This window comes from Gavialis gangeticus, unplaced genomic scaffold (genome assembly GCF_001723915.1).
Source record: "Gavialis gangeticus isolate Ggan-Ray unplaced genomic scaffold, GavGan_comp1, whole genome shotgun sequence".
NCBI classification, from domain to species: Eukaryota; Metazoa; Chordata; order Crocodylia; family Gavialidae; genus Gavialis; species Gavialis gangeticus.
In genome coordinates this window covers 69,603,342-69,616,324 of record NW_017729034.1, presented here as the reverse complement: position 1 = coordinate 69,616,324, position 12,983 = coordinate 69,603,342, and the positions used below count along the sequence as shown (strand labels likewise).

Sequence of the window (12,983 nt, the reverse complement as noted above, 5' to 3'; positions counted from 1 at the left end):
GCTGAGGAACTCCCTTCTTGTCAGTACAGAGGCAGAAAAGGATCTTGGAGTCATCATTGATGCCAAGATGAACATGGGCCGGCAGTGTGGGGATGCAGTCAGGAAGGCCACCTACACCTTGTCATGCATCCACAGATGCATCTCAAGCAGGTCCAAGGAGGTGATCCTCCCCCTCTATGCGGCACTGGTCAGGCCGCAGCTGGAGTACTGCGTCCAGTTCTGGGCGCCGCACTTCAAGAGGAATGTGGACAACATGGAGAGGGACCAGAGGAGGGCCACTCGCATGATCAGGGGTAGCGCAGGCCCTACGAGAAGAGGCTGAGGGAACTGAACCTGTTCAGCCTCCACAAGAGAAGGCTGAGGGGGATCTAGTGGCCTGTTACAAACTAGTCAGAGGGGACCAGCAGGCATTGGGGGAGTCCCTGTTCCCCTGAGCACTACCAGGAGTGACCAGGAATAACGGTCACAAGCTGGCAGAGGGTAAATTCAGATTAGACATCAGTAGGTGCTACCTCATTGTCAGGGTGGCTAGGATCTGGAACCAACTTGCAAGAGAAGTGGTGCTGGCTCCTACCCTGGGGGTCTTTAAGACAAGGCTAGACAATCACCTTGCTGGGGTCGTTTGACCGCAGTACTCTTTCCTGCCATGGCAGGGGGTCGGACTTGATGATCTACTCAGGTCCCTTTCGACCCTACTAACTATGAAACTAGTTCCAACTTGGAAGAAAAAAAAATCCTCTTGACCACTTACAATTTTTTTTTTTAATTTCATTGTTCATATATCTTATTTCATTAACACAAACATCTTTCAGCAGAGTTTCATAATGCATGGCTTTACATTTGAAAGTAACTGTGGGGTTGACTTTTCATTATCAGAATAACAACACAACTGTAATACAAGTTTTTCCTACTCTGTATTAGAAATGGCAAATGCATTTTTTACGTTTTTTATCAACTTCTAGTCATTAGGTCATCAAAACTTGGTGCAATTTTGTACTGCACATATAATTTTTTTGAAATATTAATTTGTGAACATGTTCAAGACAAATAAGCAGATAATCAACACGTTTCCCAACTAAATGTTGGGAAACTACTGACCTAATGTATAAATAAATGTAGACAATGACTTCCAGTTCAGAAATGTATTGTCTCAGCTTGGACCAGCTTTAAAGTAGGTGATTTACAATTCTTTAGCCATTTTCTGGATCTTCATTAGTCATTACTGTTACCACTACTCAGCTCACTTGTCTTTGTGCCAATACTAACCTTTTTCAAATTAGTTTCATATTGAGCCCATTTAATAATACCTTTTTGGCAAGTATCCTGTTTTGGGCTTCTCATATGATAGCCTATACTAATTAACTTTCATTTTCTGCCAATCACGAGTGCATCTTTTATTTGCTAAATTCTTGTTCTGCAGCATGATTTCCATCTCTTAAAGGCACAGCCTACAAACTTCAGCTTCAGTTCTGCTGGGTAACTTCCAAACTTTTTGCTGGACATGGCCATGTATAGCTGACCTTTTTTCCCTTCTCTTCCCATTTCCTGCCTTCTTAGGTTAATGAATCATCAATTATCCTGCTCTTCAGGTAGCTCAGTACTCCCTTTACTCAACAGTTAAAACAAAAAGCTATTTTTGACAAACTTTTCCTTTGTATTATCCTCACACAAGTACAATTTGCTTTGCTGCTGAATTAACCTTTTGGCAGATAATAGACAAGTTATGGACATGAATATGTGCACATCTTCTTGAAGCTCAGTTCTAACCTTATCATGGCTCACTCTCTCTTTCTCTCTTTTAATTCCAACTTTGTATTTGATATATAGGAAGTAATATCCCCACATAGAACGAGGCAAGACAAAGATGTTTTATTTATAGAGCTTTCATGGGTCTTAATTACCACAGCTTTTCCTGTATTTGGGCCAGTTGGTACAATCTGTAATGTCTTTCATATTTTGTTGCTGTTTTCTTGCATTAAACATGTCAACATTTTACATCTGAGCAATAAAAGTTAGAGGGATAGGTCTGATGAATAGCAATGAAGGTGAAACAACAATACATAATGCTAATGCCTTGGGAAATCAATTAATATTTTTATGAGTAATTGTAAAATAAATGAAGGATTAGCCATGAGCGAGTTCATCAGAGGATTCATTGTTTAGTTACCTACTTCCTGGAGTTCAGACATAAAAACCTGTTTTGCTCTGGGCAGTAGCTAATTTCTTGTCCAACAGAGATTCCTTGTGAATAAAAGCCCACCAAAGTTTATCAGTGTTCCCTGACTAGTCCGGTGTCACCATCCATTGGAATCTCACTCCCAGATGGAAGGACAAAAAAACCCCAGGGGGCATAAAAGCTCCACATTCAAAACATTGAATTCACACTACAATACAAATACACAGAGTTTGTAGTATCAGACTTTAACAGTCATATTTTTGTTATTGGGTTTTTTTTGCCTAGGGCCTTCTGTGACAGTCAGAGCCCAATTTTGATCAGCACTGTACAGGCACAACCCTTGCTTTCCTTATTCAAATTCTTTATTCTTTAATTATGGAGCTGACTTAGGCTAATGTTTTGCCTTTCTTTTCACCATAGTAAAGAAAGCTTCTTATCTATAACCCTAATTCTGAAAACAGGGAGGATATGTTAGGCCAAACCCATACTGGTCCATAAGATCTAGCATGGAATGTGTTACTGTTTCTTGTCATGGGTATCCCACTAAAACTATCTTCTCTGAGAAAAAGAATCAGAGCTTTCTGCCTATTCCTTTGTGTGTGTGGGTGTTGGGGTAGTATTCAACTACTGCCAAAATTTGGCTTCCAGACTGGCTTATGTTTCCAGTTTCTTCCTCAATGACATTTACCTTTTACACATTCTAGCTGTCTATTAAACCAAGACCACTGTTGGGTAAAACTCAAGATCAAGTATTTGGTCACCACCACTCAAAGCAAAGGGTGTATCCCCATGAGTGGGAACATGCATTTCCCTGGGGACAAACAGTGGTGGCACAAAATGTGCCACTGCTACTTATCTCCAAGGAGCACCTGTGCCACTTATTCCCAGGGAATGCAGTGCATGCGTGCTTTGCTGCACAGCATGTTGCCACAGATGGTTGCCCCAACACCTGGATTGGTGCCAGCAGTCTTACCTGGGTCCCTGGGAGCCTCCTGGGGCTGCAAGTGCAGCAATCCAGCAGCAGGGAGTGTGGCTCCAGCCAGCCAGGCTCTGGGTTCAGGTGGTGCACATTGCCACCATGTGCACCACCCTGCTTTATTTAGGCATAACGTTTTTGATTCTGGGATTTCCCAATATCAAAAAATCCCCCATGCTACAAATTTGCAGCACAGGGAATGCCTGCATGTGTGGCGCATGTAATGTGTGGCACTGCAGACCTGTCTGATAGCATGGAAGTGAAGCATGCATGTGCTCATCTGCATGTGTACGCTCATCTGGACGTGCCCAAAGAGTCCATACAAAGGGATACAAAACAGCTTAGTAAACTAGGCAATACATGAGACCTTTTATGCTCGATAAATAGAATGTATCTAATAACTGCATATTCAAAATGATGATGAATGAAGCTGCAGAATGCAGTCTAATTCTCCTTACATCTAGGCATAGAGTAGAGCCAAAGTTATTTGTGATTTTACCTTTTTTTAACCAAACACAATAGCTAGTCTAGAGGCATTTCTTTTTATTCACTCATTCTTGTTTCTCATTACTTGCCTACCTCCTCCCCTTTATTTTATAACCCTGTGCCAGCTCAGAGAGTCTGGGGAACACTGTTTTACATGCCCCACTGCATGGACAGATAGGAAGCTTTACCAAGGTCGACAGATGCTAACCTATACGTGGAAGACAAGTTACTGTAACGTCCTAGTTCAGCAAACAATTATTCTTCCATGCTATCAGTTTGGGCAACATCAAAATGGCAATAAAAAGTGCATTTTCCACTAGAAAAAGACAACAGTAACAGTACATATATATCTCCTTCCATTATCTGCACAAAATTTAGTAATATATGGCACCAAAAGACCCTTGATACTTTCACTGGTTAGTCACTGTAACCCATCACTTAGGAAGGCCTTTTGTGCATAGAAATATTTTCCATTCAGCTCTTCTACTTTTACGATATAGTGCTGACTGTATAACAATAAAATAAAAAAAAAAAAACCCAAAAAAACCTTTCAGCACAAATATTTTCAATTGCTGCTTGTTTTGTTTTCTAAAAATTCACCATTATTTCTCCAAATCCCTATTAAAAGCAGTTTTTATGAGACAATAAACACACTAGGGCTCCTCAATTAATCATCATTGTGTACCTTAAAATGCTCACACAAACAATGTCACAGAGGCATTACTGATTGATCATTTGCTCGCTCTCTCCCCCTCTCATTCTATTTAAGAGGATGATACTAATACAGCAACGAATGGTTTGCTCTAGATCTTGTTCAGTTTTGCTGAGTGCTGAGAGAAAGAAAAAAAGTCGAAGCTCCTGGCTTGTCATTTGCACAGTTCAACTTCTCACTGTATCTACTTAGATCAGCAGCTTCTCAAACCAATTAAAGCAAGGAATTCTGGGACAGACAGACTCTACATGACAACATAGTCATCTCTAGACTATGGCACTGTATTAAAATTGTTTATTGAAAGCTACTGAACATCACTCTGGTATGAAGGGCAATTCAGAGTCACCAATGTGAAAAGAAAATCAGACCATTCCCCCCCACCCTTTTTTTTGTGCTAAATCCTGCAATCTCAGTGGATTCATGCATAGCTTTTAGGAAAGTGCACATGCTTACCCCACAACCCAGTCCACTGCATGGTTCACATCGGATTTTTCTCTCTCCTGGTTCAGGAAGCAAGCCAGCCCCACATCCTGGAACTGGGCACAGCACTCCGCCCATCTGCAGCACACACTCTTCTGCCCCATAGCGCTGGTAGCGGTTATACTGCACAACAAAACACGGGTATTAGAGTTCTTAGAGCAGGTTAAAAAAAATCCTAAACTTTTATGTTCCAATTTATCCATTCTGATATTTCCTTTTACCCACTAACTTCAGGTTATTTATCAGATGTTTGGGACTCCAAAATGTTGCTGCACTGTTTCAGTAAAGCAGTTAAATGCTACCATGCTTCATTCCACATTAGATGAACAGTCTGAAATGCTGTTATCCTTGTCATTACTGGGAAGGGGCATGTGATATTACAAGCTCAGCAAATGTGTGATTATTGTGTTAAAGCATTCTTAATCTGTGCACATATTACCACCACATAATTTTAGTAGATGCACCGTACAAAATGGGGGAAAACAATCTAAATCAAAGGGAGGAAAAATTATGGAATCAGAGGTAAAAATATTTACAGCAGCTGCGCAGGTTAATGGTATTTAAAAAAATACTTTCCAGACAAACTGAATCACAAAATGTTCCTCTGATTACTCATTTATATTAAAATCCCGTATAGGTTTTCCTGTGGCTCTCACAGTGAACATGTCCACATGTTCATTAATACGCCTTAGATACTGCACATTTAGTTTAGTACTTCCTTAATAAAGTACTAACTAAATGCACAGTATCTAAAGTTACTGTGCAGCAGAGCTAGTGAATGGTTATTTAGTGATACTTACTGTGTATTAGCCTAATGACACTGTTAGCACAGTTTTTGCCACGATACGCTACTGCACAGAGTTATTAGGCTAATGTACAGCAAGCATCTCGTGTAGATGCGTCCACTGTGATCTAACTGCTTCACAGATGTGAAGTTAGTAGCTTCTCACCAAACATAAGAACTAGGAAAGCATGTCTATTTTACAAATAGAGACATAAACAAATTACATGACTTCTCCAAGTTTACATAGGAAGTCTGTCAAAAGCAAAACCAGAACCCAGACCCCTTGATTGTTGTATTATGAATAACTGAATTTTTTGCTTTATGGCAGCTCTGAAATAAGTTTCAGGTCAAACAAACTAAAATATTTCCAAATATGGAGTAAATCAAGAAACTCATTTATGCAGGGCCATATATAATATTCTAAGTGGAATATTACCAATATCTTGTACAGTAGTACTAATCCTTCCCTGTCTCTAGAAAATACACAACTGCATACACTCTATAATGAAATTATTCCTTCTTTTATAGTTTCATCACATAGCTATCCTATTATTGATGAACACACCCAGGTCCTCTTTTTCCTTAGTTGCCTTAGTTGTCAGTCTGTGAATCCACATCATATAGAAAAGGTTCTTGGTATTGTTCTCTAAGTGCATGATTTTTCACTGTGCGCTATTCAATTTCATACTATTTCTATTGCTCTATACCACAAGGTTGTTTAATTCTTCCTCTGTAATAATCTGGTCTTCTGCATTAACAAAACTTCACAGTTTTATGTTGTCCACAAATTTTACAAGCACACATGTAGCTCTTGCACCTAGGTCACTAATAAAAATGTTAAACAGGATAGCTCCCAAGACCAATCCCTGAGAAACACTAGTAGAAAACTCTCTCCAGTCTAATAACTCCTTGTTCAACAGAACCTTTTGTAGTCTCATTAGTCACCTCTTTCTCCACCTTACAATTATGTTATTCATCCCCATTTTCTCCATTTCGGATAATAATTTCCCATGAGGCATAGTATCAAATGCTTTGCTTAAATCTAGATAGATTAGATCCATTGCATTGCCCTTATCTATGAAGTCAGTTACCTTATCATAGAAGGATATTATATTGGTCTGACATGATCGTCCTTAGATAAAACCATATTGTGTTCTTCTGCCCCATTTTTGTTTACCTCTATATCCTTGATTATTCTTTCCTTCAATATCTATTCAAACCAACTGGGCAATATTGAAGTTAAGCTAGCTGGCTTGCAGTTACCTGGTCAGTTTTTCTCCCCTTTTGTAAGAGGCAAAATGTTTGCTATTTCCCAATGATATGCTACAATCCCAGGATTAACAGATTCTTTGAAAGCCCATGTTCTATTCCCTGTGTCAGTTCCTTCAATATTCTGGAACAGAGATTATCTAAACTGCGGGCAAAATACAGCCTGGGGGGCTGGATCTGGCCTACCAGGGAATTTCATCTGGACTGTGGGCACCCACTAATTAATTGTACCCTGACAACACGTGTGCCTCTCTTTCACCCTCATGCATGGAAGGGCCTGGCCCAGCCAGCATGGAGCTTCCAGGTGGGGCTGCTGCTGCCACTGCTGCAGCTGCTGGGAGACAGCTCAACTTCCCCAGCATTCAGCAGCTCCTCCTCATCTTCCTGCTGCAGCGCTAACTCCGGGCAAGAGGTAGGGAAGTGGCAGGGGTGGGGGCAGAGGGCCTTGCAGCGGGGGGCAGCTGTAGCTGGGCAGGGGTAGGGAGCATGGGGCTGGGGCTGGTGGGAGCACAGAGCCCATGCCCAGAGGGGTAAGGGAAGCATGCAACACAGGTGGGCAGGGTATGGGGACCCCCCACAAACTCCCCCCCTGGCAAACAGCTCTCACTGCTGGCAGCAGCAGCAGAAGCAGGTGGCGGGCCCTGGGGATGCTCTTGGCCCACACAGGTGCTGTTGTCCGGTGGCACATGGGTCTGGCCAGAACTGCACATGGTGGCAAGGAACACAGCCAAGCTGGCCCACCTCTACTGCATGCTCCCTCCCCTCCCCCTCCCCACAGTGCATGTGCAGCTCCTGACACACACACACCACTGCAGGGAAGCCCAGCATGATGGAGTCAGCTGCGTTCCCCACTCCCTGCTGCCACATGCAGTTGCTAGGACTCCACCAGAAGTGGAGGGGAGCTCCACCCTCTGCTTCTGTAGCAACAGGGAGCAGGGAAGGCAACTGGCTCCGTCATGCAAGGCTCCCCCCAAGTGGTGCAGAAGTACCGGGAGCTGCACATGAACCATGGGAGCACCATGTGATAGAGGTGGCCTGGCCTGGCTGTGCTCCTTGCTGTCACGTGCAGCTCTGACTGGAGCCACATGCTGCTGGGTGGCATAGGCCATGAGTGCCCCAAGGGTCTGCCACCTCCTGCTGTTGCCGCCAGTAGTGAAGGCTGTGCACTATGTGGGAGAATGTGTGTGGAGGGTCCCCACACCCCCCACACACCCCACAAACCCCACATATCCACACCCTGTCCCCACAACCCTATCACATATACACGCACTCCTGCAGCGTACCCTATGCCCCCCACACAACAGCCACACTCCCTCAAAAACCCTCCACACACCCCATGGCCCACCAGACACACCCACGTACCCGCAACCACACCCTACATGCTCCCCCCCCACACAATATACAAGGGTAAGACTTTATTTTTTAACTATTATGCAATCACCTCTATGTACAGTACACAAACACAAATCATGATAAAAAATATTTTTTGAAATAAAATTAAAATATATTATAGTAGGTGTTTGACTTTTAGTGGATAATTTGGGGGTTTTCTGGTTCGAAGATGGCTACCCCCATCTCCCAAAAGGCATACTTCTGCAGGCAAGGGGAGGGACTTCTGGTGACAAACATCAGGGGTTAGGGGCAGGACTTCTGGTGCCAAGATGGCAACCAGGGTGTGGAACACCTATCAAGGGGTGGGGCTACCCTTATGGCCTTCAACAGCTCACCAAAACTCATTAAGCTGAACTCCAGCTGAAATAATTGCCAACCCCAATCTAGGCCCTCAGGTAATGTTATAGTAGGCAATCTGAGTTTTACTTTCACCTCAAATATGGGAATTTTTATTACCATATCTTCCTTCTTATTCGGTATTCCAAAATTATCTTAGGATATATGTTTGCATCCCTATTGAAGATTGAGGCAAAGTATTCATTTAATACTTAACCCATATCTAAATTATTTACAATCTCTGTCCCATCTGTGTAACATATAATAGTCCCACTTCTTCTCTCCTAGTTCTCTTTTGGCTCATATGACCAAAGAACCTTTGATCATTCATTATATTTTTATTTGCAAAGTCCAACATAACTGAACAGAGACATAATCTCCCTTAAATTCTGCACTCTCTGAACTCTGAAAGATCTCTCTCCTTGGAGCATATTTCTGGTAGATTCTAAGATTATTCTTAATGGTGTATTTGAGATGACCATTTATCAAAGTAGGTCTGTAGCCCTTCTCTACCAATTTGTTCCTCTTCCTTGGGAAGCAAGTTACAGATAGTGATTTCGCTTTTGACTTAGAGAGTGAGTGTGACTTCACAACCTGGTGCTTGGGGTAGTTGACTAGTCTTTTCTCCAAAAGGACATTTGTCCTGATCAAAAATACAGAAAAAAAAGGCATCGAAATGTTGAGCATGGAAAAAATTCTACTGGTTATAGTGCTAAGTGGCATGTGTTAATTATGAGTTCTGAACGCACTTTGAACAACTTCTCATTTCCCAAGCATAGACAAACCTTAAGGGAGCCTATCAGAAGGAGGCATTAGACATTTAGCTTAGTAGACTGGATCCAAAGTGCCTAATATATTTACGTGACCATCCTGACATATTCAGATTGGGCAGAATTGCAGAATTCATTTTTTTAGACTTAAGATTCTAGCTCTTTCAGCTGTGGATAAAAATAAAAAGTGAGAGTAAAGGACTCTAGTGTTGATTTCTTGAACATGAGGAGACCCTGAAAAATAGCTCAGACAGATGTGAACTCTTAATATCCTGGAAATTCATATTGGTGTGTCCATTACAATGTTAATACTTCAATATCAATATTACCTATTGCGTTGCCTATTATTTTAGTGGGTGAATTGGGGAAGGGAAGTTCAGAGGGGCAGAAACTGGGAATATGCAACTACGAGGAAGAGCAGGAAAGACACAAAAAGACAGGGAAGAGAAAGTAAATGGAGAAAGGAAGGTAGGGAAGGAAGATAAATAAAATAGAAATAACAGTAGCCCAAACAGCAGGCATCTTTTCCAAATGAGTGATACTACACGTGGCAATAAACTATATAATAATATTAATGAAAGGTTCAGTTACTAGATAAAAGCAAAATGCCACCCTAGAACTGTGATAAACCTCTCATTCATGTCCATAGTCCTTTCGCGGAGGGTGGAGGGGCAGTAAAGTCCTAAAATAATACCCACGTCCATATACTGCAGGGACAAAAAAAAATACTGTCCCTCTCCTATGAGTGAGGTTGCTGCCTCCAAGTAAGATGGAAGCATATGTCATGTCAGGACTAGAAACCTAATGTGCTTGGCAGTGCTACTCTCAAAACAGACTGACCTGCTCCACATGGGCTGACACCCGAATCAAAAGCAGCATGGCAGTAGTAGGTAAGCTAACTGAAACCGTTATTTGGCAGTGATAGTTCACTTGCCCAGCGCTGCCTTAAGGTGTGGGCATAGGTCTTGTCTTTATGGTTTGAACGGGACCCAAGACCGAGTAGGCCGTTCCAAAAGAAGCCGTGAATGACACATGCCTCTTCCACAGGGGGCAAACATTTAAGGGAACCAAAGGAAGAGAAAACCAAAGCACAAGAACTCATATAAAGCAAAATTCCAAATACACTATTCAACCCCTATGAGAATTGGTCACCTGAACATACCCAGGTCTCCAAAATCCTTAAAACAGCCCGGACCTGCTAGCACCAGTGGATACAGCAGCTACGTTGTTTCCAGTTCAAGAGGACAGCAACTTTGTTGGAGGGCGCTGTTGCTAACACATAGGGTATCTGCAGTCTAGGCATGGTGTCAGTTTAACAGACACTAGAAGGGCAGGAAGGCAGATAAATTACAACAATTCACAGCCAGAAACCCACATGTTGTGTTTTTAGCTATTGCTGCATCTGATACAATATAAGCCCTCAGTGTAGTGTGATTTGTCCCACTCTAAGGGCCTGGAGCAGCTTGATTTTGGGCAGCTCCTGGATGTCTTAATACCTGGACTGTCCACACATTAACACCTGAATCTGGTTTTAAGCACTTGCTCTGCAGCTCAGTGACACCACTCCAGAGCAGGATTCTCTCTGATCTGGGTTACCCAGCTTGTGTTGCACTAAGGTGTAGCAACTCTAGGTTACACCTTAGTGTAGACATCCCACCCACCCTCTTTCTCCTGCTGACCCAGATCAGGCCCATTGTCCTCCCCAGGACCCCCAAATCCCCCTCACTACTCGCCCCATGCCTAGCCCCCGCTAACTTGTGGCTGCTGCACTGTCTCCACCGGGAAGTAGGTAGGGAAGGGTTAAACTGCCTGCCTGGCCACTGGGCTGCTGCTGCTCTCTAGGGCAGAAAAGCAGCAGTTCAGCAGCAGTGGTGGCTAGGTGGGAAGGTAAATCCTTCTCTGCCTGCTCCCCTGGGACAGACAGCACATGCAGCCACAAATAAGTAATGCCCTGGGGGTGGGGGAGGCAGGGAGCAGGGAGGAATCCTGAGGGGCAGAGGGGGAGCCCCAGGGGCAGGAGAGGGGAACCAAGGGAGTCCTGGGGGACAGGCAGCAGGGGGGAAGCCCAGAATAGCGGGGGACAGGGGAGGGACAATTATTACCTTTCAGTTCTCCAGGTCCCTGCTAGCACAAATGTGCGACTGCTCCAAACTCAAGCTAGCACTAAGACCAATCAACATTTGTGTGGCTCACAGTGTAAGGTGTAATGAGACCCTAAATATTAGCATTGGTTTATCTTACCCTGCCTTCAAATTGGGATTAGCCAAACTGGTACCCATTCTGATGCAGCCTTCACTTAGGTCTGCTGCACCGGAGCAGTTGTGAACAAGCCCAAGTATATCAGCCCCAGGCTTGCCTATGAACCTGGCCCATTGTTTGGGGAATAAATGAAGGCAAGTGGTTCTGATATAGAGAGAAAAACAAAAAGGCAAGGGAGGAAAGAAACTGTATGAATTTCTTCAATAGATCAGCATGTGGCTAGGTGAGTTGAGGATGCACAAAAATCATAGAATATGGTTAAATACTCATGAAAATATTTAGTGTTTCTTAAATTTTTGACCAATTACTACTTATGAAAGCAGCCAAACAAAACACCATGGAAAATGAATCAATGGGTAAAAACTCTTATATGAATGCAAATGAACATCTTAATTTATAAATGCAAGGACTCCCATGCATAGCTTGTGGATTCAATTCCAAGTCTGTTGTACTCCTTCCTGGGATTGCAGGGGACAGTAACATTTTTTGTTACACTGCATTTTTTTTTTGAGAACCATGAACGTATCTTAATATCTATGGTTCAAAATGTGCTATACCCTGTTCTATAAAATCTTTACCAATAAAAGTTGGAAAACACTGATAAAAATACATCTCTTTCTCTCTCTCTCTCTCTCTCTCTCTATATATATATATATCACTAAAGGGGAAGAAAACTCTTAACTCTTTTAATTAAGAATACAAGTCTCCAGTTGGGCATTAGGTTTTTATCTCCTGACAGCCATCTTCATGGAAAGAAGCCGGGGTGCCCATATTTAGCAAAGTATAGAAGGCATGTGTCTGCCAGGTCTCCTTGAATGCAGGGGCTCACTGAGGCAACCAGTATTTTTCAGTGTTTGACATCATTATGCATGAACCCAGGATAACAGGATAAATATTTAATGCTAAAATCTATCAATTTTCAACTAAGTTTGTGATCCTTGCACTAAATATATGCTGAGTGCTCCAAGTCATTCTGCTGGCCTTGAACAGAAATGCTGGTAATCACAGCTGCGAAACTCTCTGCTGACCTAATTTTTCTTTAGAGCACAGAGAAGACCTGAAGGTGAGGAGGAAGATTGTCTTACCCTGTTAAAAGGTAACATTCAGTTGTGCTGAATGTTTGATTGTTAGTAGCTTCTTATTATAGAGACAAATACCAGTGACTCTGTAGCAGAGGGTCTGCCAGCATTTCCATTATATATCCTCAGATGAGAAAAGAAAATGCTTCCCAGTCTCAAACATGGCATAAAAAGGCCCAGCAAGATTCCTTCTGTGCCCCTTTTAAAGGATTTTTTTACCCACACACACACACACACACACACACACACACACACACACACACA

General features: G+C 42.6%; 1 protein-coding gene across 1 annotated transcript in view; it reads right to left on the bottom strand.

The window, feature by feature from the left end:
* Positions 1–12,983, bottom strand: part of PARK2 (parkin RBR E3 ubiquitin protein ligase) — a 1,789,008-nt gene that overhangs the window by 266,906 nt on the left and 1,509,119 nt on the right. The window contains exon 9 of the mRNA XM_019526940.1: positions 4,804–4,953. Within this exon, the coding sequence (XP_019382485.1) occupies positions 4,804–4,953 (150 nt within the window). The remainder of the gene's footprint in view (positions 1–4,803; positions 4,954–12,983) is intronic.